The 25,600-nt window shown below is 66.8% G+C and overlaps 7 protein-coding genes across 7 annotated transcripts in view; 5 read left to right on the top strand and 2 right to left on the bottom strand.

The window, feature by feature from the left end:
- The window catches only part of EMIHUDRAFT_116341 (hypothetical protein), a gene marked incomplete at both ends in the record, with an annotated part of 10,643 nt that extends 9,010 nt beyond the window's left edge, over positions 1-1,633 (bottom strand). The window contains 3 exons of the mRNA XM_005775976.1: positions 432-613; positions 702-989; positions 1,142-1,633. Of these exons, the coding sequence (XP_005776033.1) occupies positions 432-613; positions 702-989; positions 1,142-1,633 (962 nt within the window). The remainder of the gene's footprint in view (positions 1-431; positions 614-701; positions 990-1,141) is intronic.
- Positions 1,634-4,161: 2,528 nt separating this feature from the next.
- On the top strand, positions 4,162-6,886 carry EMIHUDRAFT_116342 (hypothetical protein; the record flags this gene model as incomplete). Its single annotated transcript, XM_005775977.1, has 3 exons — positions 4,162-4,725; positions 4,882-5,072; positions 5,578-6,886. The coding sequence occupies 3 exons, from the start codon at positions 4,162-4,164 to the stop codon at positions 6,884-6,886; spliced, it is 2,064 nt and encodes a 687-aa protein (XP_005776034.1).
- A 454-nt stretch (positions 6,887-7,340) lies between these two features.
- On the top strand, positions 7,341-10,278 carry EMIHUDRAFT_430396 (hypothetical protein; the record flags this gene model as incomplete). The annotated part of the gene is made up of 12 exons (XM_005775978.1): positions 7,341-7,761; positions 7,977-8,020; positions 8,091-8,169; positions 8,202-8,326; positions 8,353-8,451; positions 8,561-8,617; positions 8,712-8,754; positions 8,838-8,887; positions 9,026-9,289; positions 9,453-9,581; positions 9,657-10,141; positions 10,197-10,278. 12 exons carry the CDS (start codon positions 7,341-7,343, stop codon positions 10,276-10,278), a joined length of 1,878 nt encoding a protein of 625 aa, XP_005776035.1.
- A 2,418-nt stretch (positions 10,279-12,696) lies between these two features.
- EMIHUDRAFT_444058 (hypothetical protein) lies at positions 12,697-14,767 on the top strand. Its single transcript, XM_005775979.1, has 10 exons — positions 12,697-12,869; positions 12,971-13,055; positions 13,137-13,184; positions 13,252-13,291; positions 13,357-13,393; positions 13,465-13,539; positions 13,686-13,722; positions 13,796-13,876; positions 14,074-14,166; positions 14,231-14,767. Exons 3-10 carry the CDS (start codon positions 13,139-13,141, stop codon positions 14,353-14,355), a joined length of 534 nt encoding a protein of 177 aa, XP_005776036.1. The 5' UTR covers positions 12,697-12,869; positions 12,971-13,055; positions 13,137-13,138; the 3' UTR covers positions 14,356-14,767.
- Positions 14,768-15,199: 432 nt separating this feature from the next.
- EMIHUDRAFT_116345 (heat shock protein-like protein DnaJ) lies at positions 15,200-15,898 on the bottom strand (the record flags this gene model as incomplete). The annotated part of the gene is made up of 1 exon (XM_005775980.1): positions 15,200-15,898. The coding sequence occupies one exon, from the start codon at positions 15,896-15,898 to the stop codon at positions 15,200-15,202; it is 699 nt and encodes a 232-aa protein (XP_005776037.1).
- A 908-nt stretch (positions 15,899-16,806) lies between these two features.
- On the top strand, positions 16,807-19,382 carry EMIHUDRAFT_52704 (aarF domain-containing protein; the record flags this gene model as incomplete). Its single annotated transcript, XM_005775981.1, has 6 exons — positions 16,807-17,116; positions 17,241-17,402; positions 17,824-17,942; positions 18,403-18,549; positions 18,853-19,062; positions 19,149-19,382. Coding segments are annotated over 6 exons (1,182 nt in total), but the record flags the coding sequence as incomplete, so codon positions are not given.
- A 3,286-nt stretch (positions 19,383-22,668) lies between these two features.
- EMIHUDRAFT_424513 (hypothetical protein) lies at positions 22,669-24,815 on the top strand (the record flags this gene model as incomplete). Its single annotated transcript, XM_005775982.1, has 5 exons — positions 22,669-23,278; positions 23,349-23,440; positions 23,508-23,768; positions 23,837-23,973; positions 24,331-24,815. The coding sequence occupies 5 exons, from the start codon at positions 22,669-22,671 to the stop codon at positions 24,710-24,712; spliced, it is 1,482 nt and encodes a 493-aa protein (XP_005776039.1). The 3' UTR covers positions 24,713-24,815.
- Positions 24,816-25,600: the final 785 nt, after the last annotated feature.

Consider the following 25,600-nt stretch of genomic DNA (forward strand, 5'->3'; position numbering starts at 1 on the left):
TAGGACAGGAGAAAAGGCCGAGCACTTGTTGTGTGTTGTGTGTTGTTGTGGTGTGCGGTGTGCGGGGTGTGTGTGTGTTGTGCGTTGTGTGTTGCGTGTTGCGCGCCGGGAAAGAATTTTCAAGCGCGATAATAACGCGCATCTCGTGCGAAGAGAGATAGGAAGAGGCAGACTCCCTAGGGTGGGCGACGGCTAGCGCATCACACACCTCTCCTTAAAATCCCTGTGTGGTGGCGGCGTGCCGTCCTCCCATCCCTCCCTTGGGCTGTCTGTTTTCTTTCTTTTTTCTCGTGTGATCTCTCCCTTGGGTTGTCTGTTTTCTTTCTTTCTTTCTTAGTGTGAGGTGGCGTACGGCGTGTTCGAAGGACCGACACGATTCGGAAAGAGCGTCCCGGGAGACACACAGGTAAAGGATCCCAACGGAATCGGACCCTCGTGTGAAGAAGGGGAGATACGGACAGCGTTTGGGGCGGGAATGTGGGGAGGAAAGGGGGTGCACGAGCCCCTTGCGCCGCTCGGGCTCCTTGCCAGCGCTCTTGCGCGCCGTGCCCTTGCTCGACCTCTGCGGCGGCGCGTTCTTCGATGCGCCCGAGCACGCCGCCTCGAGCAGGCCCTACGGCGCACACGCAACGGACGCGTCATGCGCAAGCACCCGAGCACGCGCCGCCTCGGGGAGGCGCCTCCGAGTCCGAGTCCTGCACCGCCGGGGGCGAGTCCGAGTCCTGCTTGCGGTGGTAGTCCCACTTGACCTCCTTGAGCAGCACCCTGTCCTCGGCGCCGCCGCTGCCGTCAGCGTAGCGCACGCGGTGGTGGCCGGTGCTCGGGTAGTGCGCCACGACGGTGGCCACGCGGCGGCCGCCCCCCTCCTGCTCGATCGAGAGCTCCTTGCCGACGACGTTGTCGCCGCTCTCCGCCTCGCTCATCTCAACGTCCTCCTTCTCCTCCTCCTCCTCCTCCTCGAGCTCGTGCCGCCGCTTGCTGTCGCCCAACTACAAGCAGGCGGTGGTGCGGTGTGCGTGAGGAGTGGCGGCGGGGCGAGGGGCGGCGGCAGAGAGAGGGGCGGCGGCGGGGCGAGGGGCGGCAAGAGAGAGGCGGGGAGGGGGAGCGCCTGGGAGAGGGGCTGCTGCGGCGCGGTCAACACTGCCGCCGCACGCGGCTTTGACTTGGCCGCTCCAGAGGGCGAGCCCAGCTGGCACGGCTTCGTGACGAGCTTGTGGCGCTTGGCCGCGCTGCGCTCGGGATCGTCGCACTCTTCGGCTGGCGCGTGGCCTCGGGACGGCGGGTGGGTGCAGCCCGCCGACGCGACGCCCTTTGCGGGACGGCCGAAAGGCGCCTCGCCAGCCGCCTCGCCAGCCGCCTCGCCGGCCACCGCTGGTGCGGACCCGCGCGGCGAGCGGCGCGGACGCCAGTAGTGTGCCTCGCGGAACGCGCTATGGTCGACGGGTGTGGCGACGCGGAGGCGTTTCCCTTTCGACTGCTTTCCGACGCTGTGCTCGGAGAAGTCGTTCGAGTCCGCGCCCGACCCTAGCATCCACTTGACTTGCACCAGTTGCTTCTTGCGGTCGAAGTACACGACCGTGCCGATCTTCGTCGACAGGCCGGTGCCACAGGCTACGACCTGTCCCTTCTCCATGGTCGCCACGGCAAAGCGAGCGCCGTCCTCCAGTCCTACAGGGTTCCGGCTCCTAGCCAGATAGGGGGTCTGTGCGCTATGACTCGCACCAAAACGCCCGGCCTACCTACCTATTGCGGGCGCCAATCGCCAGGCTCCGTGCCCCACCTACCTACCTATTCCCAGGCCGCGCAGCGAAGCGAAAAAATACCCGTTAGCCCTCCAAGTGCCCCCTCTGTGAATAGGCTCCCAGCGCCCGCCGCGCGCCGGCTTGTACCGCGGTGCGCGCCGCTCGCGAGCCCGTCAGAGCATGGCCCCGTTCGCGGCTAAACTCTCCCGCGCGAGCGTATGTGCGCCAACGACGCCTGTGGTGGCTCACTGTACACTGACACTGTCTTCTCGTGTCCAGTCGTCCCAGTCTCTCCGTTCCCCGCGTCTCCTCCTTGCCTCGCGCGCCTCTTTTGTGGCCTCATCCCTAGCCGCCTTGCACGCTCTGCATCCCCAGAACGCACTTCTCGTGGCGGGGCCCCGCATTCCCCGTTTCTTTTCTCCCTCTAGAATACGCCTGTGGTGCGCCCCATGTGGCACCCCGACCTGTTGTCTCACCCTGGCCCCTGAGATCGTTTTGGTCGTCACATTGTGATCCCCGACGTCGTCAAATGTCGCCCGCCTGTCAACCCGGCTACTTTTCCTAAATTCTTCTTTCTGGGCGTGCTTCGGTAACTTCTTCTGGATAGGCCGGAGAGGCCGCCTCAAAACGTCCGACGGGTGGACCCGGTGCGCTCTCACACGCTACCCCTGCTACATTGGGAGCCTGCGGTGGTTGCAGGAATGGCCATTGACGCTTCCTCCTACCTGCGGGCTCACTCACGATCGCCCTCACCAGACCCCACGCTTGCGGTAGATGCTGACCGCGGCCCGTCATGGTGGCTTGGAGGTTGGAGCCTGACGGTGAAGCCTCACTGAGAAGGCGCGTGGTAGCTTGTTCGGATGTACCGACTCTTCGACTGTGAAACCGCCTCTCGCGCTGTGTGGGCGCGCTTCTTCTCCTCTCGGCTAGTCACTCGCGCTGGTTCACTCCCGGGAAAGGATCCCTAGCCACTAACTGACGCAGTATGGCTGCAGGGACAAGCACGGAGGCGATGATGACCGAGCATCACCGTTTGCCGCACTGCCTGTGCCGTGCAACGCTGCATTCCAAGAGCACAGCGGGGCCGGAAGAGAGCAAGTGCATGCAGTGTTTGGTTCCAGTGTGCAGTGCTTTGGTCCAGTCATCTACCAGGCCCTCTGCACATCAATGGACAATGCTCGGCAAGGAGCTGTCTACTGGTGTCGTCAACATGGGACTAGGGGAGCCCGGACCTCAACCTCCTACGTGCCAGCCGAGGTCTTGCCCGTGCCAGAAGGCTACGTCCCGTCCACAAAATAGATGAGAGTGCGCAGCAAGAAAAGTGGGGCTCGCGTATCGGTGGCGAACACCATGGAGCAGGGCTTTGGCATCTATACTCCACGCTGGCGGCTCCTTTGCGCTTTGGCAAGCTGCTGCTTGCTGCAGCGACGGCGGAGATTAGGCTGCGGCTCATCCGAGTGCAGGTGGTTGATCCCGGCCATCTACGCCTCCCTGACCTACGAGCATAAGTGTCTTTCCTCCCCCTCGCACACAGGATTGACGCTGCTCTCGGCGCTCGCTCCCTCCTCGTCGCCGCGAGAGGACCAGGCGTGCCGCGCGCCGCGGGGGCTCTGCAGACAGCCAGACGGCTCCGCGAGGTCGGACCGACTTTTTTCAGACTGGACTATTCTGGGTACCAAGGGTATGTGCTGCTAGATCTCACTGAGCTGAGCTCATATCTGCCCTTGGTACCCTGTTTTGAGTTCGGGAATGCCTCCGGTACCCTGTTTCCGTGTACGGAGGGCCGTGTCCAGACGCGCATGACGTCGGCCGGGACCCCCCGTGCGGGGGCCTTCCGACAAAGTTGCATCGTGGGAGACTGGTTGGGGTGCACGAAGCGGTTCAGCACCTAAAATGCGGTATGTGCACATATGACCCACCATCCATTTGCCTAGCATTCCTTCGAGTCCTGCTCCGCCAGGCGAGCGGCAGCCGAATCATCAGCGCGAGGTTTCTTTCCTCTTACTTGAGCACTTGAGCACTTGATAGGGTCGATTCCGCATGGTACGGGACCCCTCCGATCGTCTCGCCCTCCCTCACTGGCACAACACTGGTGTGTTCATAGGTAAATATTTCCGTCCCGACTCTTCTTTGTCCGTATTCACACCGGTTGCATCAGGACGATTGCTGCAGCACGTAGACGGGAGGAGATGGCTTGATAGTGTCGCGCAGCTCCATCTCTCTACCCCTCGAAAAAAAAAAGCTGATAGTATCGTCTGTGTCAGCTTTCCTAGCAAGCCTCTGTTTCCTTTTCGTCCGCCGTGTCACACGCAGCGTGTGAGCTTCGGCTCGCTGCCTGCCTTGAACCAAACCCGCCCCCAGGGGCGGGGCCGCCCCGGAGGGTCAACTCTTTTTGGCTCGGAAAGAAACACGTCGGCACATGGTGCGGCCCTCCGCCTCCGTCTACACCTACCTCCCCGAGCCGCCTGGCTGGCGCGCCCACCCGCCCGGGCGGCTCCCCTCGGACGCGACCGACCCCTGCTGGTCGCTCGACCCCGCCCCGCCGGCGGAGGGCTCGCGGCCCCTCGCCATCGTCGAGGTCGTCGACTACGACCTCTTTGTGCTGGGCACCTCCCGCGTGATCGAGCTCGACCCCGTCGGCGTGCTCGCCGAGCGGCTGGGCGACGAGGCGGTTCAGCGGGTGCGGCGCGCGCTGCGAGAGTCGCGCACGTACCCCTCCTTGTCCGATCTGAGCGACGCGCTCCTCTTGGCCATCTTTGGCGAGCGCGGCCCGAGCGGCTGGCTGTTTGAGGCGATTGTGTCGCCGCACGTGTACGCGACGCGCACGCTGTGGGACACGCGGCTGCTCGGCCGGAGGAAGCAGCTCAAGACGTACCGCGGCCGGGAGGTCGAGCTCGACACCTCGCCCGACCTCGCCTGCTGCAACATGGACGTGCTGCACCCCGTCTCGCGCCCGCTGTCCGACGCCCGCAGGCACTGGACGGTGCGGATCTGCCAGATCACGCCCCTCGTCCGGAAGGAGCTGACGGACGGCGAGGCCAAGGCCATGCTGCAGCGGCTCCTCGACCAGGCGCGCCGGCGCGCCCCCCATTCCACAACCCCCCCACCTCTCTCTAAGTGCTTGCCCGCGCCGCCCTAGGAGAGGCGGGACCCGAGCAGGCTCGCCGTCGGCCACAGACGGCGGGGCCACGGTGACCAGGCGGCGTCGAAGCCAGCTCGGCTCGGCGGCGACGCACAGCCCGAGCGCGACCGCGGCAGCGGCGCTCCGCCCTCCCGCGACGGCGCGAGTGGGAGCGGTCCGGGCGGGCGCGAGGGGGCGGGCAGCGGCGGGTGCGAGGGAGCGGGCAGCGGCGGAGGCGGTGGCGGGGGGGCAGTGGGAGCCGACCCAACCCTGCTGCGGGTCCTCGAGCTGCTCGAGCGGCGGGACGCGCTCCGCTCGCGGCGCGAGTGGGCGGAGGCTCGATGACATCTCCCTATCATCGAGCCTCCGCCCATCTATGACGCGTCCATGACATGTCCACGACACATCCGCACAGGCGGACCGGATCAAGGAGGAGCTCGTCGCCCTCCACGTGCGGCTGGACGACCGCAATAAGAAGTACAGCATCAGGCCGCCCCGCGGCAGCAGCAGCAGCGCGCCGTCCTGGGGAGCGGCCCCGAGCCTCGGCGCCGACGCATTGCGAGCCAAACCGCGCAAGAAGCCTCGCACCGCCACGCTGCAGGTCGGCCGCGTGGTGTTTCTGCGCCCCGGCCGGCTGCCTGGGGGGGCGAGCCCGCACCAGCCGCACCTCATCCTCGAGGAGACGTGGCCCCTCCGGGGGGATCGCGGCTGCAGGACGACCCGCCACTTCCGCCTCCAGCCCCAGCCGTCGGGCGAGCCCTTCCTCCTCGAGGAGGATGCGGTGACCGCACTGCACAACGGCTTCCGCGACGCGTGGCTGGCGATGGAGGCGGCGGGGCACGCCTCGCAGCGGGAGACCCTGCTCCGCGCCCTCTCGTGGTATTGTGACGAGAATGCTTGGCGGCCGCCCTTGGACTGCATCCGCCAGCTCCTCCACTCGGGCGCGGTCAGCAAGGAGCAGGCGCTCGAGCTCGCGGCCGAGATGCGGGCGCTGACGGGCGTGGGAGGCGAGGCCTACGCGAGCGACGGAGAGGAGCCGGCAGGCGCGCGCCCGTCTCCCCGCCGTGGGTGCGAGGAGGCGCTCGCCCCTGCTGACGACCGCGCCTCCCCCCCCCCCCCTACAGGAGCCGCGGCTGCGCCGCCTCCGGCACGCAACACGCTCGGGAGGGTACCCTTTGCGGCGGGCGACGTGGTGTGGCTGCGGTCGGAGCTAACCCCGCGGGCCATGCTCGTCCTCGGCCACACCGCGTGGGAAGGCGGCGGCGCGAGGAGCTGGTTGCGGCTCAAGGCGCTGCCGACCGCCGAGGGCGGCTCCAACGGCGGCAGCTCCGCCGCCGGCGTGCTGCCTCGCCTCCCCGAGCCGGAGGAGCTGACGGCGGACGAGGCCGCGCCCGTCGAGTACGTGGCGTCGTTTGACCAGCTGCGCGACGTGGGGCTGGGCCCAGTGTTGCCGGCGCCGGGCGGTGCCGACGAGGGCGGTGCAGGACCCGTCGAGCCGGAGCAGCCCCTCGTGCCGCCGCGGCGAAACAACGTCGAACTAATGAGGAAGGCGTGGGAGGCGAAGGGAGGGGCAGATGCGGAGGATTGCCGCCGCCAGGAAGCGGCGGCGCGGGGAGACGAGGCCCGCATGGAGCAGCCGGCGGCGAGCGCGGGCGGCGAGGCCGGGTGCATCCCGCACGGCGTGGTGCTGCACAGCGGGTGCGCGGCAGGCAGCGGCGGCTCGTTCGTTACCGCCCCGACAGCAGCGACGGTCGGCAGCGCCGGGTCGGGATCCAAGCGCAATTGGGTTGCGGACGCCAACAGCGTCGGTTCAGAGATTGCGCGGCACCACCGCGCGGAGCGCAGGCAGCGCGAGGCTGCTGCGCCGGGGGCGGTGGTGGTGCCGGCGTCGCATCGGGCCGCGGTGCTGGAGGGCCTCCGCCGCGTGCTTGGAAAGGAGGGCGGCGACCCGGAGGAGTGGTGGGAGAGGAATGGAACAGGAGGGCCGTTCCCTTTTGAGGTGGAGCTGGCGGGGCCTCTATGACGCTTGAGGCTTGAGACATGAGCTAACGGCAAAGCAGGTGAGCGTGCTGGTTGAAATACAAAGCAGGTGCGTTTTTGTCGGCAATGTGTCGCCATTCTCGTCGGCACATTACGCCAGCGCAGCCTTTGCCCTTGCCTGTGCAGCAAATTTGGAAGAAAAACACACGTCTGAGCCGCTCCCGGCGTCGCGCAAAGGAGGCGGTCCTACTAGCTACTTCGACGTGGCACGTGCAGGCGCCGCACCGCCACAAGAAGACTTGTACCCTACGTCTCAAGGACACAAAAATCTCTCCATGTTGCTCGCTGGAATGCTCGTGGCAGTGGTGCCTCGTGGCAATGTCGCGCTTCGTGCCGTTCGCAGCGCTGGCGGTCCACGCCTCGCAACGTCGATGACTGCCGCTGCCGCAGGCTCCTCTGCGGCGCCCGCAGCGGCAGAGGACGAGACGCTGGACCTGATGGCGCAGCTGCACGAGCGGCTGCAGGCGGCCATGGGCTCCGCGTTTGGCGGGTCTTACGCCTCCAGCGATCCAATGCTCGCCGTGGCCACGAAGCGCGAGTTTGGCGACTTTCAGTGCAACGCGGCGCTTGCCCTGGCCAAGCCGCTCGGGATGAAGCCGCGCGATGCGGCGGCGAAGCTGGTGGAAGCGCTCGAGGTGTCCGACCTCTGCGAGGCGCCCGAGGTGGCCGGGCCGGGCTTCCTCAACCTGAGGCTGCGCAACGCGCTCCTCGAGCAGCAGCTGGCAGTCATGGCGGCGGACGCCTCTGGCCGCTGCGCCGTCCCGCGAGCAGCGGAGCCGCTGCGCACCGTGGTAGACTACTCGTCGCCGAACATCGCAAAGGAGATGCACGTCGGCCACCTCCGATCCACCATCATCGGTGCACACGCCACTCCCCGCCCGCCATTCCCGCCACTCACCGCTCTCGCCCACCGCCCACCCACCGACCACCGCCGTCCGTCCACCGCCCGCCGCCCCGCCCGCCGCCCGCATACCGCCGCCCGCCGCCCGCCGCCCGCTGAATCGCCGAATCGCCGTGGTGCTCGACGGCGGCCCTCTCTCCACTCCTCCGCCCCGCGCGCCTCCTCCTCGCAGGCGACACGCTCGCGCGGCTGCTCGAGCTGCGAGGCCACCCCGTGGTGCCGGCCTCTGCACTTCACGGGCACTGGGGTGTGAAGAGCGTCTCTTCACGGGTCGAGGTGTGAACAGGTGCGGCTCAACCACGTGGGAGACTGGGGGACGCAGTTCGGCAGCCCCTCCCCCACGGCCGGGCTGCGAGGAGGGAGGCGTCACTTCAACTACCGCACGCACCGCCTTCAGGCATGCTCATCACTCACCTGCGGCAGACGGCGCCAGAGGTGGCGTCCGGTGCAGCGGAGGCGGAGCTGTCTGATTTGGCGCCTGCCCCTCGCCCCGGCCTGGCCTCGCCCTGCCCGACCGACGCGGTGACGCCGCTCTCTCCTCGCGCCAGGTCGCCTTCTACAAGGCCGCCAAGGCGCGCTTCGACGCGGAGGAGGACTTCGCCGCCGCCTCGCGCAGAGAGGTTGTCGCGCTGCAGAGCGGCGATGAGGCGCCGCTGGACTTGCGCCGCTCGCCCTTCAGCTGCACCCCCCCCCTCACGCCCCTCCTCGTACCTCCATATTCGAGTCCATGGTCTCTTCTCTTCTGCAACCCTCCAGGCGTCGCTCGCCGCGTGGCGATCGCTCTGCGCCACCTCCGAGGCAGCCTTCTCCAAGGCGCCTTCCTCGCTTCACCTGCCTCGCCGCACCTGCCTCGCCGCACCTGCCTCCTCGCACTTCGCCCCCCCCCCCTCGCCACCCCTTCCGGCAGGTGTACTCTGCGCTGCGAGTCGACGAGCGGCTCGTCACGCGCGGTGTGTTCTCCTTCCACAGCCTGCTAGAAGCTCCTCTCACCCCCGCTTCTACAGCCCCCCGTCTCTCCCCCGTCCTCTCGCAGGGGAGTCCTTTTACAACCCGCGCCTCCCCTCGGTCCTCGAGGACCTCGAGGCGGGCCGCCGCTCGAGTGGGCACGCGGAGAGCCTTAAGCTCACCCTTTGCGGCGAGGCTGCCCCCCGCAGGCGGGCGGAGTACAATACGAATGCGAATCTGATGATGATTGTACACACCGTGGCACTGTCCCCGCAGGCGGGCGGGCTGCTGCAGGAGTCGGACGGCGCTCGCTGCGTCTTCCTCGAAGGGTACACGAACCGCGACGGCGAGCCGTTGCCCGTCATCGTCCAAAAGTCGGACGGCGGCTTCATGTACTCGACGACCGACTTGGCGGCCATCCGCCAGCGGGCGGCGGACGAGGAGGCGAGGCGCGTCCTCTACGTCACCGACGCCGGCCAGGCCCTCCACTTCCAGCAGGTCTTCGAGATCGCGCGGCGGGCCGGATTCGCGCCCGATTCGGTCGCCCGCCCGCCCCCCTTCTCCCCCCCCTCTCCTCGCCACCCCCCAGCCCCGCCCCTGGACGGGGTTGCACCCCCCTCTCCTCGTCCGCCTGCAGGCCTCGCTTTTACTAACCCGAACCCGGACCCGGACCCGAACCCCTAACCCTCTCCCCGGACGCCAGGTCTCGCTCGAGCACGTCCCCTTCGGGCTCGTCCAGGGCGAGGACGGCAAGAAGTTCAAGACGCGCTCCGGCGAGACGGTCAAGCTCGCCGACCTGCTCGACGAGGCGCTGCGCCGCGCGCGCGCCGACGTCGAGGCGCTGCTCCGGGCGGAGGGGACACACGCCCACGACACGTCCACGACACGTCCACGCCCCGTCCCGCAGGCGCGGCTCGAGGCGGAGGGGCGCGAGGAGGGGGAGGAGTTCGTGGCGCGCGTGGCGGCCGCCGTCGGCATCGGCGCCGTCAAGTACGCCGACTTGGCCATGAACCGGCAGTCAAACTACCGCTTCTCCTTCGACAAGATGCTCTCCCTCACGGGCAACACCGCGCCCTACATGCTCTACGCCTACGCGCGCGTCCGCGGCATCCAGCGCCGCGCCGCCGCCGCCGCCTCGCTCGACGCGCCGGCCGCCGACTCGGCCGCCGGCTTCGTGCTGCGCGAGCCGGCCGAGGTGAACTTGGCGCGGCAGCTGCTGCGGCTGGGCCAGGTGGTGTCCGACGTAGAGCGCGACCTCCTGCCCTCCAAGCTGTGCGAGTACATCTTCGAGCTCGCGGGAGACTTCAACCGCTTCTACGAGGCGCACCTGCCCAGCTCGCCCCCCGCGCCAGCCCTTCTCCGCCCCCTCAACGCCGCGCCGCGACGTGCGCTGTGCGCAGGCTTGCCCCGTCCTCGGCGCGCCGACGGCGGAGGTGACCGCCTCGAGACTCGCGCTGTGCGAGCTCACCGCCGCCGTCCTCGCCCTCAACTTGCGAATTCTCGGCATCGAGCCCCTCGAGCGCATCTAGCGCGGTCGACGCCCTCGCCCCTGTGCGACGTGACCGTGATATTCCCGTCCGCGATGGAGACAAAAGGCGGTTTACCTTGTAGATGTAGTCCACAGACCACACGTCCCCCTTCGATCAGTGCGCTGACTGACGCGGACCGATCTTCTCGTTCACTCCACTCCATCTAGAAACGCGTGGACTACTTTTACGCCCCCCACAGCAAATCGGTTTTTGCCCTTAAATAGCGATTTCCCACCGAGGTCAAGCGAAAAATCGTTCAAAAAAATCGCACTATTCTCGACGCGTCGAGATCCAAAACTCGACGCGGCCAACTGCAAGCCCAAATCTGGCCAGAGCCCCATTCCTACCAACCGTCGGCTTTCGCCGCTTCCGTTTCCTTGAGCACCCTCCCGTGGCTCCGAGGTCGGAAGAGTGTCGGGTTGCCCCGCCCGCCTAGCCTGCTCACCATGTATGGCGCCCCGGCTTCCAGCTGTCCAACGAGATCATCAAACTGGCGCCGCGTGCAGCGGAAGTTGGCCAGGTAGGTCGAATCGTCTCCCTTCAGCACGTAGTTCCAGATCGTGCTGCAGCTCCAGCCGCCCTCAGTCCGGTGGATCTCGCGGCGGGGCGGAGGTGGAGGTCGAGTCTCCGACTCCAGCTGCACCGCTGCGAGCACCAGAGCGCCGGACAGCCGGCTCGTGCAGGGCCAGTGTCCGCCCTCGCGGCTGTGTCGAGGCAGCTCGACTCCCGAGGCGCGGCCTTTCAGGATGCCACGTGCGCCGACCGTCGCATGTGTCCAATGTGCAACGCGGCGGCGCGACAGTCACGGGACGACCGATGAAGCCAAACAAGCAACAAAACTCGCTCTTGCAGAGCAGGGTTTTTACCGGTTTCCTGTGGGCGTTGCCTGAAATACCTCCGAGAAACCCTTCGGGTCGCTCCTCATCGCAAACCCTGTCAGCAGAGTCCTCCTACGGGAATGTACGTTAGCTTATTACTGGGAGAAAAGTGCGATCTGACAGGCCAACCAAGCAGATTTTGTATACCGACGAGGCAAGGCGACCTTTCTGGTTGTGGCTGCAGCGTCAGCGGTGGTTGACTGGTTGTGGACGGCGGCAGCGGTTTCTGCTGCGGCGTGTGAGAGATTTTCAATACCAAACAACTCTAACACTCACACGTCATTTGGGGCCTGGAGCCCTGTTCACGCGCGCGCGAGACGTGCAGACAGGGTTGCCAGGTGAGAGCGAGAGCGTTGTTTGTTTGGCGTGTGTGTGTGTGTGGGGGGGGGGGTTCGACTATGAGGCGACGCGGCAGCAAAGGTGACTTGCAGCATCCGTTGCCCCGGTACAAATCACCGGCAGCACAACCATGGTTAACAAGCTGACCACCGTGATCGACCACAAAATGACTGGGGGCCAACCTGTTGATACGGCGAGAATTCGCGCGCGTTTGCAGGTTTCTCTCCGGCCGGGGTGTCCGAGCTAACACTTCAGAACATGTCGGACAATGGACAGCGAGACGTCGCGGAGCTGGAGGAGCTCACGCGCCGCATCAAGGCTCTGGCTCGGAACACGCCCGACGACACAGTGCTGCAGACCTCGCTCATGGCCGCCGCGACGATGCTCACCAAGGGCGCAGCGCGTGCGCTCGGCCGCGACCTCTCGCCAGTCGGACGGAGGCCGAGCACGGCCTTCAAGGGGTCGCTGTCTGCGCTCCGCTCCATGCGCACCATCCGATTCATCGGCGCTCCCTTTTGCGAGGGGCAGAACCTCGACGGCGCCGACCTCGGCCCGACTGCGCTTCGCGAGGCGGGCCTGCAGCCGCTCGCAGAGATGCTCGGCTGGTCGTGGGAGGACGCGGGCGACCTCGACTTCGCGGCCGAGTTCGAGCGGCTCGGTTTCGAGGTGTCCGCACCGCACCACCACCCCGTCGAGCTGTACCGCGAATGGGTTGGCGACTCTGGCATGCGAGACACGCCTCGGCGCGGCTGCAGCCGAGCTGTGAAGGCAGCCTCTTCACAGATTGAGGCGTGAACAGGCAAGACAACTTCTCGACGTGGGTGCGGAGGCGCAAGGGCATCGCCCCGGGCACGCTGCGCCGCACCGTGTCCCACCAGAATCCGCTCGAGGCGCTCGAGCAAGAGGCGGAGTCCGCTTCTCGGGACCGACGTGAAACTACTTGGAACCGACTCCCCCACAGGCGCTCGAGGAAGAGGCGGAGCCGCCGCCGAAGGAGGAGGTTGTCAACGCGCCTCTCATCGGCGCCGGGGCGCGCCGCTCTCCTGACGGGCGTCCCTCCTCCCCTGCGTGGAAGTGTCCATGAAGCCTCCGCGAAGCTTCCTGCAGGCGCGTCATCCAGATGATATTATTATCTTATTAGAAGCTTCCTGCAGGTGCGTCTCGTATTGTAGTATGTTACATTATGCGGAGCCTGCAGGTGCGTCTCGTGTACGAGTCCGTCCTCGCCTCCGCCGCCGCAGGACGCTTCGCACTCACATGCGGCGGGGACCACTTTTAATTTAATTAATTAATTAATTAAACGCAGGACGCTTCGCACTCACATGCGGCGGGGACCACTCCATCGCGGCGGGCTCGATCTGCGCGCTGCACAAGGCGCGACTCTCGCCCTCGCCCTCGCCCTCGCCCTCGCCCTCACCCTGACCCTCGCCCTGACCCTCGCCCTGACCCTGCCCTGCTGCCCTGCTGCCCTCCAGGTGTACCCCGACCTCGGCGTCATCTGGATCGACGCGCACGCCGACGCGAACACGCCACGCACCTCCCCCTCGGCGCACTACCACGGCACGCCCACACCCCGCCCGCCCTGCGACCCCCCCCCCCTCCCCTACGCACACACACTGAGCGCCGCGTGTGCGCGAGCAGGCATGCCGGCCGCACACCTGCTCGGCTGGTTCGACAACGGGATCGACGGCGCCTAGCGGCTCGCTGCCGCCCGCGCGAGAGGGGCTGTGCCACACTGTTTGGGCGTTGCTCGCAGGCTTCGAGTGGTTCGAGCCCGGCTGCCTTAGCGAGAACCGGCGGGCAGAGGGGTGCGGCAGAGGCGACCGCTGCCTCGTGCGCTGATGTCACTCTTCCAGTCTAGGCTCGCGTACATCGGTCTGCGCGACATCGACGCCGAGGAGAGGCCGCGAGAGGAGGGGGGGGCGCGGGGAGGGGGCGGGCTCGTGAGGCAAGGCACACAGCAGCGTAGGAGGGGCGGATGCTCCGCGCATCGAACGTGCACGTCTTCACCATGCGCGAGGTGGACAAGCACGGCATCGCTAAGGCGACCCCCCACGCACAAACACACCTTCCCCCCCCCTTTCCCCCACACCCCTCTCCCTCCCCCACCGCCGCCGCTCCCTCTCTAGCGCCGCCCGCCCCACGGCTCGACGGACACGCCTCACACGCGCCTCCCTCTCCCCCTCGCAGGTGATGGAGATGGCTCTGAGCGCGATCGACCCCAACGGCCTCCCTCCCCCTTGCCTCTCGCCCCCCGCACCCGCCTCGCAACAAGACCTCTTCCTCGCACCACCCGCCAGGCTTCCGCCCCCTCCACCTCTCGCTCGACATCGACGCCGTCGACCCGCACTTCGCGCCCGGCACCGGCACCGCCGCGCGAGGTGCAGCCGAGACGCAGCCGAGAGGCAGCCGAGAGGCAGCCGAGAGGCAGCCGAGCTCCACTTCATTGCCATCGTCGTAGTCGCTAGCTGCTCAGTCGTAGTCGCAGCTACTCAGTCTGAGTCGCGAGCTGCTCAGTCGGCCTCTCCTACCGCGAGATCCACTAACAGTTAATCATTGATAATTGATCACTGCCCAGGCGGCCTCTCCTACCGCGAGATCCACTATATCGCCGAGGAGATGGCCGAGACGCGCCGGCTAGTGGGCATGGACTTGGTCGAGATCAACCCAGGCGCCGCCTCTTTCCCTGCTGCGGAGAGGCGAGCCGAGATGAGCCGAGGCTGGCCCGCGAGTAGGGCTCGACGAGGCGCCGCAGCGCTCCTCGATGCACGGGGACGACCCCAACCTGAAGCCCTGCTCGCCGACCGTCCAGCTCGGCGTCGAGGTCGCCCTCTCCGCCCTCGGCAAGCGGATCATGTGAGGGGCTGCCCACCAGAGGGCTGCCCACCAGAGGCTTGCCCACCGGAGTGCCTGCTCGACCGGGCCCTCCTCGACCCGGCCCTCACGGAAGGGGAACCTCCTCCTCGCGAAGCTTCTTTAAGCTTGGAGAAGCCGCACTCTCTCTCTCTCTCTGCTCCCACATGCCAGCCACCGCCCGACCGGCGGCAGACACTCCCCCGCATATATTAGTCCGCAACGGCTGCCGCCACCAACGACTGCCCGCTCCTAGGGAGAGGCCCGCCCTGGTGCGCGACACACTGCGTGCGACGCCTGTCCGTTTGCCCCGCCACCTAGACGGTCTACACTGACACACTCTCTCTTCTCTTTTATTGCATACGAGATTGGTCCCCGCCCCGTTCCGCTTTTGGACGAATACGATATAACCGTACAAAGCTTTTCCTTTAACTGGCACACACACACACCTCCTGCACACCTCTGGGACGCCAGTCGCCACGACCGGGGTGCGCCAGAGCCCGACCTCGCCTCGCCCTCGGAGAGACTCCAAAAACATTTTGCGAGGCGGGAGAAAATCTCCAAAAAACATTTTGCGGCGCGATGCACAAGCAGAAGGGGCTGCGCAGCAAGCGGGGGACGCCGCTGTTTTCGAGGTTTTTCGAGGGGGTCACGCGTCACGGTCCAAAAATCATTTTCGGGATTTTTCGGATTTTTTTTCGCTCAGAGGCGCATTCAGGCCCACTTCTGGAGGCTTCAGAAGCGATATCGCGGCGCCCGAGCGACCCCGGCGGGCGCCGCGGCGCCGTGCGGCGCGCTCCAGAGAGAGAGACAGAGTGACGGAGTTACGTTACACGTTCGGACGCCTTCGGTCACCCGTTCCCGCTCGAGGCTCTGCGCCGCCGCTCCGCGTCCGCCATGTGCTTCGCCTCGAGCAGGTGCGCCTCCTCCCTGAGCCAGCCAAAGTGAGTCGAGTAGACGAGGTGGTAGACCACGTACAGCGCGCCAGCGTAGAGGAGCACAGAGCCCATCGAGCGGCCCTCCGACCCGACGCCAGCGCCGCCGCCCTGCGCGCCTGCACGCTCGCGACGCCCTCCGCTCGCGGTGAAGCCTCCCGCGCCGCGAGCGTGCCTGTGCAGCTCCCGCGCGTACGCAGACTGCCGCGCCTCCCGCTCCGCCCCGTAGTGCGCGGCGTCCCACTCCGCGTGGTCAAAGTTGTCGGACGGTCCGCGCGGGCGGGCGGTACGACGCGCAGACTCGCCCGCCCTCGCTCGCCGGCTATCGCCTGCGGCGCCTGCCGATGCAGCCGCGCCCGCTCCACCCGCGCCCTGCGCCGCTTCGAGCAGCGCCTGCGAGTACGCGCTGGTGATGCGCTTGAAGAGATCGGCGTCGCCGGGTCCGGCCACGTCCGGGTGGTGCCGCAAGGCCAGCCGACGGTAGGCCGCCTTGATGTCGGCGGCAGAGGCGCCCGGGCGCACGCCGAGCAGCGCATACGCCTCGCCCGCAGCCATCGTCGATGAACTCCTCCGCTGGCACGCCCAGTCGCTGCGCCGCGTACGCAGCCGCAGCATGGCCGCCGCACGAACGAGTCCGGCGTGAGCACTCATCTCCAGCACTCGTTGTGCGAGGCAAGCTGCCGCTTCTCGGGCCCGGAGAGGCTCCGGCTGCTCTCGTTCTTCTTGTATTCACAGCCTTGTCATGAGAAGAAAATACGGCCGAGGCGCTATGCGCTGGTCTGTGAGAATCACACCCACACAGCACCCTTGGTATTTTTATATTTAGCAATCTGAGCCGCCGTCCCCACTCGAACTCGAGTCCGCCTCCACGGCGGGGACGGAGGCGACACCTCCGTCCCCACCGCCATTGGTTCGAGCGGCGAGCCTAGGTAGAGCGGGGACGGAGACGTGACACAAAAACGAGAGACGTGGAAAAGCGTGCTTGTGAGTGGAAGCCACAAGCGCGCTGGCTCCGTTTGTTTTTATATGAGGGTGTTTTCCTGTGAGTATGTTTTCTTTGAACCCTTTCTTAAATTGGGTAACGAACCCCTGTCACTCCGTAAGTGCTCAACAGAAGGAAAAGAAATAGTCGGTGGCGACGGCGAGGCGAGGTCGTCGGCGAGACCTTCCTCGTCCAATACGTGTTAATGCTGCCGGTCCGCCACCTCCGGCTCGCTACCTCGCTCAGCCGCCGCCTGCCGGCGGGCCGCCTGCCGATCGCGCTCACGGCTGGGGTTGGCGCCGTCGCCCTCATCACTCATGCTGCAGGACAGCGGCGCGGTGCTGCGGACTGCTCAGCTGCGAGCGTGCCCTCTCGCTCGTCCACCGCTCTGGCGCGAAAGGAGAGCAGCGGCGCCGCGAGCGGCGGGCTGTGGCGGCTCGCCAAAATCCTGCTGCGCTGCCTCGAGCTCTTTGCCTTTCTCTGCCCCGTCGCGGCGTGGTGCCTGCTGCAGCAGCTACCTCTCCTGGGAGGCGCCTTCTCGCGCGAGCGGCAGCTCTCGCTGCTCGTGTCGGCGCTCGCCCGCTGCGGCCCGGTCGGCATCAAGTGGGGCCAGTGGGCCTCCACCCGGTACGACCTGTTTGAGGAGGACTTTTGCGAGGCGCTCGGCACGCTCACCAACGCAGCGCCCGCCCACGGCTACGCGCACTCGCGCGCCGCCATCGAGGCCGCCTTCGGGCAGCCGCTCGGGTCGCTATTCGACTCCTTTGACGAGAAGCCCGTCGCGTCGGGCTCCATCGGCCAGGCACGGCACGGCACGTTCAGAGACGCGTCCAGAGAGCGTGCAGAGACACGTCGAGGACACGACCAGAGACACGCCCGCCCGCCTCGCAAGAGACGCCCGAAGACATGTCGAGGAGGTGTCTCCCCGACGCGTCCCACCCGCAAGGCAGGTCCACCTCGCCAAGCTGCGCGGAGGCGGCGACGTGGTGGCAGTCAAGGTGCAGCGCCCGAACCTCGGCAAACCTCGGCGAACCTCGGGGAACCTCGGCGAACCTCGGCGAACCTCGGCGAACCTCGGGTGGGTGTCCGTCGCCAGGTGCAGCACCCGAACCTGGCGGAGCGCCTCTCGCTCGACATGTCGCTGCTGCGCGCACTCGGCGACTCGCGGCCACGCCCCCCTCGCCAGAGAGGCCCTGCCTCGACCCTTCCCGGAAGGCGCTGCAGGCGAGCTTGCGGCGAAGTACGCGCCAGACCTGCGCATCGGAGAGACGGCAGACCAGTTCGCAATCAACTTTCGCGCGCAGCTCGATTTCGAGCTCGAGGCGAGCCGAGATATAGCCGAGATACAGCCGAGATACAGCCGAGATATAGCCGAGATACAGCCGAGATACAGCCGAGATATAGCCGAGATACAGCCGAGATACAGCCGAGATATAGCCGAGATACAGCCGAGATATAGCCGAGATACAGCCGAGATATAGCTCGACTTCGAGCTCGAGGCGAGCCGAGGCCCGACCACAGTTGCTACAGCCCAGCCAGGGGCGGCCTCACGCGCGAGCGGTGTGGGAACAGGCCGAGAACTTGGAGCGCTTCGCGGCCAACTTTTCGTCTGCCTTTTGGCGCGCGCTCGTCTCCTTCCCGCGCCCGATCGCCGGGCTCGTCTCGCGCGAGGTGCTCGTCGAGACCTTCGAGGCGGGCGGAGATGCGGCCGAGATGCGGCCGAGATGCAGCCGAGATGCAGCCGAGATGCAGCCGAGATGCGGCCGAGATGCGGCCGAGATGCGGCCGAGATGCAGCCGAGATGCAGCCGAGATGCGGCCGAGATGCGGCCGAGATGCGGCCGAGATGCAGCCGAGATGGTCGAGGAGGGACGAGTGTCTCGGCGGAGTGGCTCGCCCTCGCCTCATGGCGTCACCCGCCCGCCGCCCCCGCAGGAGGGCGAGTCGGTCGCGACGTACCTCACGCGCGCGGGGGAGCGGCAGGTGGGCGAGTGGCGGCAGGATGCCAAGGGCGCGTGGTACATGATCGAGGTTGGCGAGACGGGGTCGGAGGATGGGATCCGCTACGCGGGCACGGCAAACGCGGGAGACATGCGCTCGAGCGTCGCGCTGTGCGGCGTGCAGGCTTGCAGCAAGAGGCTGCTCCTCGGCTGCACCTCGGCCGCACCTCGGCCGTTGCCGTACCGTTGCCGTACCTCGGCCGTACTCGGCTGTGCGGCACGCAGGCCTACTTCAAGATGCTCATCTGGGACAACTACATCCACGCAGACCTCCACCCGGGGAACGTGCTCATCCGCGAGGCGAGAGACAGCAGAGACACAGCCGAGACGCAGCCGAGACGCAGCCGAGACACAGCCGAGACGTAGGCTAGACACAGCCGAGACGTAGGCTAGACACAGCCGAGACGTAGGCTAGACGCAGCCGAGACGCAGCCTAGACACAGCCGAGACGTAGGCTAGACACAGCCGAGACGTAGGCTAGACACAGCCGAGACGTAGGCTAGACACAGCCGAGACGTAGGCTAGACGCAGCCGAGACGCAGCCGAGACGCAGCCTAGACGTGCGCCGGCTTGCGCCCAAAGGCGCAGCTCGGCCTGCTCGCTCGCGTGCAGCGCTACCTCCTCCTCGGAGACTTCACGCCGACCGCGCCGCACATCGTCTTCCTCGACGCCGGCCTCGCTGCCTCGTTCGACGATCGCATCTTCGGCACGGCGCAGTCCTTCTTCGACGCCGTCACGCGCACCGACGGGCCCGCCATCGGCAAAGCCATCCTCGGCCTCGCGCCGACGCAGCCGTACGTCGAGGCGCGCATTGCAATTATCATCATCATGTTACGGAGCACGATGCTCATCATAATCACTGTTGTCGCGTAAAGGCGCGCGAGGGCGGCCGCGAGGCCTTCATCTCTGAGGTTGCGGCAAAGTGCACGGCGCAGAAGGAGGAGATGGACCGCGGGGAGGGGCGGCCGGGCGACAACATCCGCGCCTACATGGACTCGGTCCGCTCGCACCGCGTCGTGCTCGACCCGACGGTGATGGTCGCGCTGATGTCGATGCTCGTGCTCGAGGGGTGGCAGTACCGGCTCGACCCGGCCGTCTCCATCTTCCACTGCCTCGAGGCCGCGACCGGCGGAGGCGTCTTTGGCACGCTGCAGAAGGCGAGCGCCCTCTACCAGTCCGTGGTCGGCCGCCTGACGGGCGAGAAGGCTGCGGCGTGAGTCAAAGACTAGCCGAGCGGAATAGGCGAACCGGGATAGAGTGGCGCATATAAATATGATATTAAACTGTCTAATTGCGAGGGGTGCGGGTGGCGGGTGGGTGATCCGTGAATTGGTTGTGTTGGCCGTTTCTCCCGGCCGTGTTTTCTTCATGGTTTTCTTCGGTTTTTTACCCCAGACCCCACCCTTTGTTGTGTTCGTGGCGCGCGTAAATTTGAAATATGAAAACCAACACGTAATCAAGCATTCGTTTTCCGGCGAAATCGTCGTTTTCTTTTTGTCGTCCTGTGTGCCGCTCACGTCTCTTGTCTCATCGTACACCGCTAACCGCGCCTCCGCGCCGGCTTGAACCTTGATGGCTCCTCTCCCAGGTAGCGCCGGCGGGGTACCGGCGAAACCGGGTTCCGCCATCCACTGGCATATTGTTCGCTCATCGGCCTCCTTCCTCGAGCCTCGTTCCTTCCGACGGACGCGGACGGACGTCCGTTTTTTCAGTGAAGAGCGGTTCCGGCTTTGGCCTTTGCCTATCGCGCGCCTTGGCCCTTGCGGGGGGGCGCGCGGAAACGAGGAACCTCTTATTAGCGCCATCGGCATCGCCACTAGCATCGCCATATACTGCAAGCAGCGCCGCGGGCGATGACGGCTTACGCCGCCTCCCTCGGCAACCTCCGCTGCTTAACGTTTGAAGACCCTCGACCCCGTGAAGCTTCCCCGTGCGCGGGTTGCCCCGCACACGGGTCAGCCTGCCAGCCACGTATCCACGCAAGCGTGGTTCGTGCGCATGGCATACAGACGTTCGCATGACAGCGCAGAAGCTAGCTAGGCGATTGGGGAAGGTCGAAGGACTAGCTCAAGGGCAACACAACCGTCACCAGCCGTTGACGCGCAGAACGGTCCACGGTTTTTTTTTTTTTTGGAAAATCACTTCGCTGTTTTTGGGGCCCCCCCCCCCCCCCCCCAACGAGCTCCGACGGCTAGCCCTCAAGGCACCTCTCGCCCTGGCCCACGCGCCTCTGCCCGCCGCGAGCGCACGCCTTAAGCGACGCCCGCCTCGCCCGCCGCGTGTGCCGCTGCGCGGTGCGCTGCTAGACAACGTTGAGTGCCGAACGCGCCGCCAAGAGATGGCGAAAAGGTGGCGCCTTCCCCCCTCGCTAAGTGTCTCCCCCCCTTCTGCCCCCTGCGCTCGCAGGCCCCCATCATGGTGCGTTTCATCATACCCCTTTTGGTCACCGCGCCGCGGCCGGCTTCTCCACACGCATCGGTCCGACCCCGACGTTCCGTGCGCGCCACCGTCGTTGCCGGAGCCCTACGATTGCTCTACCGTTGCGGGAGCAGTCGCAAGTGGGTGCTCACGCTTCCGCCACCCTGGGCCCCGCCACCCCCCCCCCCACCCTCCCCCCCCCCGCGGAACGCCCCAAGCCCCTTCTCACCGCGGAAATACGAAATAGGTTGACAAATGTGTTGCGCAGTTATACATCAGCATGTGTAGCTCAATATGCAACCCTTTTGCTGGCTCACAAGCTAAAGATGTTCGCGGGCCCCGACACGTCTCCCGCTTGGGAAGCCCGGGTACTCTGTAGGTGTAGCTGCACTCGTCTAAAATAAATAGAGCAGGCATCTCCTGGAGAGATGTGGGCGACGCACGAACACAGAGGCACAGTGCGCACCCCGCCCCGCTCGCAGGGCGTGCATCACACAGGTGGACTGTGTGACTCCTCGGGGTTTCTGGGGACACTGAGCTGACATCTCTCTCTCTCTCTCTCTCTCTCTCTGAGCTGAAGAGAGAATAATAGACTTCTGGTCGACGTAGCACCTGGTCGACGACGACGTAGCACGTAGGTCGCTACAGTCGGACGGTTCCAGGCAGTTCGGGCTCGAGTGAGGGTCGCGGTCGCGGTCGCGGCCAGTGCGCGGGGCCTGGCTAGGGCTGCCGGGCGGGTCGTTTGGGTCGCTTTCGCGCACGCCTAAAGTAATTTCCGTGCACTGACGGTCGGCCGTCAGAAAACACGCCTCCGTGGCTCGGGTTACACCAATCCTCGCTACCCAACGCGGCCAAATAAATAAATAAATACAACGGACACGCCAAACGAGGGGTGGGAGAAGGACAGGGTCCCCACCTGCACAAGCAGGATCTTGTAGGACGATCAGGGACACAGGGGAACGGGAACGCGGCCAAAGGATATCCACCTCGCTTACCTCGACTTTCTTTTCCGCCTGTGAACGCCTAAATCGTCGTCGCGCAGCTCCAGGGTATGGAGTCGCCGCCTGCGAAAGGCGCGGCAGTGGTGCTGCACTCGCTGGTCGGCCGGGCTGAGCTCAACGGCAAGCACGGTGTCGTAAAGATGTTCGACGCATCCCGCGGCCGTGTCGCGGTGACTGTCGAAGGCAAGGGCCTCTCTGTACGACCGGAGAACCTTGCGCTAGCCGATCGCGAGGCCAGCCTGGTGGCCGCGCTGCAAGCGCTGTGCGTCGCTCCCGGCCCGGGCTGGCATTCAGCCAAGGAGCTCCACTCGCGGCTACTGCAGCAGAGCGAGTGGGCTGGCGTCTCGCTGCAGGAGGTGAAGCGTGGGTGCACCGTTCTGGCGCAGAGCGCGCCGCCAGCCGCCAATGGCACGGTTGCGGATGCCGCCGCCTCAGAGACAGAGGCTGCCGAGGCGGGCGCGGCAGCAGACCCGGCGGCGCGCGTGGCGACGCTGCTCGAGGTGCTACGCGCATCGCGCGCCGGCAGCGAGGAGCGGCGGGCAGCGGTGGAGGAGCTGCTCGCGCTGCTCAAGGCGCACGGTAGCAGCAGGAGCGTGGTCAACGCGCTGGTCGACGGCGAGGGCCCACAGACGCTCTACGCGATCGAGAACTCGATGCAGGGCGACTGGCACACGGACGCCCGCAACGGCACCCTCACGAGGATCGGAGAGATCGTGCGGCTGAGCGGCCCGGTCGGACTCGCCGTGTCGCGCTACAGGGCGATGTCGACGCGAAAGGTGGAGGCGGCAGTGGCCGGCATGCACGACGGGTGTGAGCACGACTAGGCGCCAATGGTTCCCGCTCTTTTTTCGGCGCTCTAAATGCTCTGTGCACCGCGCAAAAGCCCTTGTTTTCGCCATTCTCGTTTCGAAAGACCACCTATCCGCCAAAGGAGCCCAACCCCATCGCAGGTGCGCGCGTGTTGTGCCCACCGCGCCTCTCCGCCATGCCAAGGGCGGGTCAGAGGATCGCAGCAGACGTGGACGTCATCGAGGAGGCTGAGCTTCGCCGACTGGAGGGCGGCGGCACCAGCGCCGCCGCGCCCACTGCCTCCGCCGCAATCCCTGTCCCGCTCCGCACTCTCAAGGGTGCTGCGCGCGAGAAGGGTTACGGCCCACGTGCGGGCAGGCATGACGGCCAGACCAACACGGGCGACGTTGACTGTAGAGAGGGCAAGTGGTCGGACAGCGAGGCGGCGCTGGTTTGGCGGGTCTTTTCGACACAGCTCTCCGACTACTATCCCGGCGCAGACGAGGCCGACCGCCTCGCCCGCTTCTTCCGCACCGGCTCGTCGTCGGCGGCGGCGGGGGCGGAGGCCGCCGACAGCAGGGAGCGGCGCGAGGAGAGCCGCGCACGCCACCGCGTCTGGAGCTCGACCAAGGAGCTGTACGACCGCGAGAGCGAGGCGAGGGGCGAGCCGTCGCGCAAGCTGTCTGCGATCCGCAACCGCGTGCTGGCGGTGCACCACAAGAGGACGTCGGCGCGCAAGTGGACGGCCGAGGACATCGCGCTGCTCCGCCAGCTCGGCGACGCCGACGTGCCGTGGGTCGACGTCGGCAAAGCTCGGCTCGGCCGCCTCTCTCCGTCCAGGACGTGTCCGTGACACGTCCACGCTGTGTCTTGCAGGCGAGGAGCTCGGCCGCTCCCCCGCCGCATGCCACAAGCAGTACAGGCACTACTCGACCTCGGCCTCCCTTGGCCGCTTCTCACTCGACGAGGAGCGCCGCCTCGCCGCGACTCGTCGAGGCGTGGACAGCGCCTCTTCACGGCTGCAGCTGTGAACAGGAGCGGCGCCTGACGCGACTTGTCGAGGCCGCGGTCGCCGCGATGCGCGACGTGGCTGGGGCGGGGGTGGGGGCGGGGCTAGCTCGGAGCGACGTGGCGGCGGCGCACCAGCGGCTCCCTTGGGACGCCATCGCGGAGCAGTTCCCGGGCCGGTCCGCAAACAACCTTCGGACGGCGTGGGTTGGCCGGCTCGCTCCCGCGCTCCTGTCGCGCCCGGGAGTCGGGCCGGGGGAGGACGTCGCTCTCCTCGAGGCGCTCGAGGCGCCGGCAGGCGGGGCGGGCCCCCGAGGTAGGGAGGGGCGCCTCTTCACAGCTGGAGCCGTGAGCAGGCCTCCGGCGCTCAGGACGAGAGCGAGGTGACGTGGGAGACGCTGCACCACACCTTCTCGGGCAGGCTGGCGCGGCAGCGCCTCTCCGTCCTCTCAAAGCACCTCGGCGCCGCCGCCGCGGGCGCTCCTCTCGACGAGTGCGAACCACCGCCACACCCTTCCTGCCGCCACACCCTTCCTGCCGCCACACCCTTCCTGCCGCCACACCCTTCCTGCCGCCACACCCTTCCTGCCGCCACACCCTTCCTGCCGCCACACCCTTCCTGCCGCCACACCCTTCCTGCCGCCACACCCTTCCTGCCGCCACACCCTTCCTGCCGCCACACCCTTCCTGCCGCCACACCCTTCCTGCCGCCACACCCTTCCTGCCGCCACACCCTTCCTGCCGCCACACCCTTCCTGCCCGCGGCCCTACGAGCCTTGCCTCGCCGTGCCCCGCCGTGCCCCAACCCCCGCTGTCCACAGCACCGCCCCAAACCCCCTTCCTGCTGCAGGCGCGTCTCGCTGCTGCTGCCTCTCCTCCGCAGCCAGGTGGAGGTGCCCGGCGCTCAGGCCGTGCGGAGGGCGGCGGCTCGCTCCAGCGACGGCGGCGACGCTGTGCAGGAGGGCGAGAAGAAGGGCGAGGGCGAGGAGGAGCGGAGGGCGAAGAAGGAGGCGAGGAAGGAGGCGAGGCGGCTTGCGCGCAAGGCGGAGAGAAGGGCGGCGAAGAAGGCAGCGGCGTTGGCGTGCGAGGCGCCGGGCGGGGCTGGGAAGAGCAGCAAGAAGCGCAAGGGGCGGGAGGCGAGCGGCGCAGGCGAGGGGGGGGGCGCGAGGAAGCCGAAGCGGAGTCGTGCGGGGGAGGGTCGTGCAAAGAAGCGGTGGAGTAGCGGACCGTAAGAAGGCGGCGACCTTTCGTGTCTCTGGTGATGATGCGGCCGTTTGGCCGGCGGACGTTAGTTTTTTTCCGCGAGGGAGTTTCATGGTAAAATTCGTTTCGCGCACTGTGGTTTAGTGTTAGTGCCAGTGCGAGCGTGAAACACTTGGAGCACTTGGAGTGCAGTCAATAAAATAAATACAACGGACATCCCAAGCTGGGGCTGGGTCGAGGACAGTCATTAGCCTCACATCCAGGCAGCTTGGAGCACTTGGAGTGCAGCTTAAATTCTTTTTGCGTCGGCCTTGTGTGTCCCAACCTGCTCCTAACTCTCGCGCAAGCCTTCCCCAGGAGAGCGACCACACGGTACGGCGGCGACGACTCCTACTTTCGCAAAGATGCGCGGCATCGTCTGGATGCCTCTCGTTGTCTCCTGCCATACCCTCCGCATTGCCGCGCCACCGCTGGCTCTCCGCGCCGGGCGCAGCACAGTGTTGCTGGCAGAGAAACCGGAAGCGGAAGCGGACCTCGCGGCTGCGTTTGCTGCACGCCTAGAGCGCCTAGAGGACAGCGCACGGGAGGAGGAAACGCAACTTCGCGATCAGCGGGATGCTGAGTTGCGCGCTGCTGGCGTGTCCCGAGCACGCCAAGCGTGGGGCTACACAACCGAGGGCCCAGAGCCGGAGGCTGCAGTGGAACTCTCTGGGCTCGCTGCCGGCGCCCTGTTCCTGCTGGGTCCGCTCATCTTCTTCGCCCTCGGGAGCGGGCTCCTCAGCCCCTCCCCGGACGCCGGCCTGCTGCAGCGGACGGATGTGGCGCCCGAGGTCCCTCTGACGAGGGCAGAGAGGGCGCAGCTCGAGCAGGAGGCGGCGCGGTGCGAGACGCGGGGCGTGGCCGGCGTGGACGCGTGC

The sequence above is a fragment of the Emiliania huxleyi genome (genome assembly GCF_000372725.1).
Source record: "Emiliania huxleyi CCMP1516 unplaced genomic scaffold EMIHUscaffold_288, whole genome shotgun sequence".
NCBI classification, from domain to species: Eukaryota; Haptophyta; order Isochrysidales; family Noelaerhabdaceae; genus Emiliania; species Emiliania huxleyi.

Excerpts from the sequence above, each read along its gene's own strand:
- EMIHUDRAFT_444058 (XM_005775979.1), top strand. The coding sequence starts at position 13,139 with ATGCCGGCCGCACACCTGCTCGGCTGGTTCGACAACGGGATCGACG. Across the intron at positions 13,394-13,464 it reads TGCGCGACATCGACGCCGAG|GAGGGGCGGATGCTCCGCGC; the intron begins GAGAGGCCGCGA and ends ACAGCAGCGTAG. Across the intron at positions 13,540-13,685 it reads ACAAGCACGGCATCGCTAAG|GTGATGGAGATGGCTCTGAG; the intron begins GCGACCCCCCAC and ends TCCCCCTCGCAG.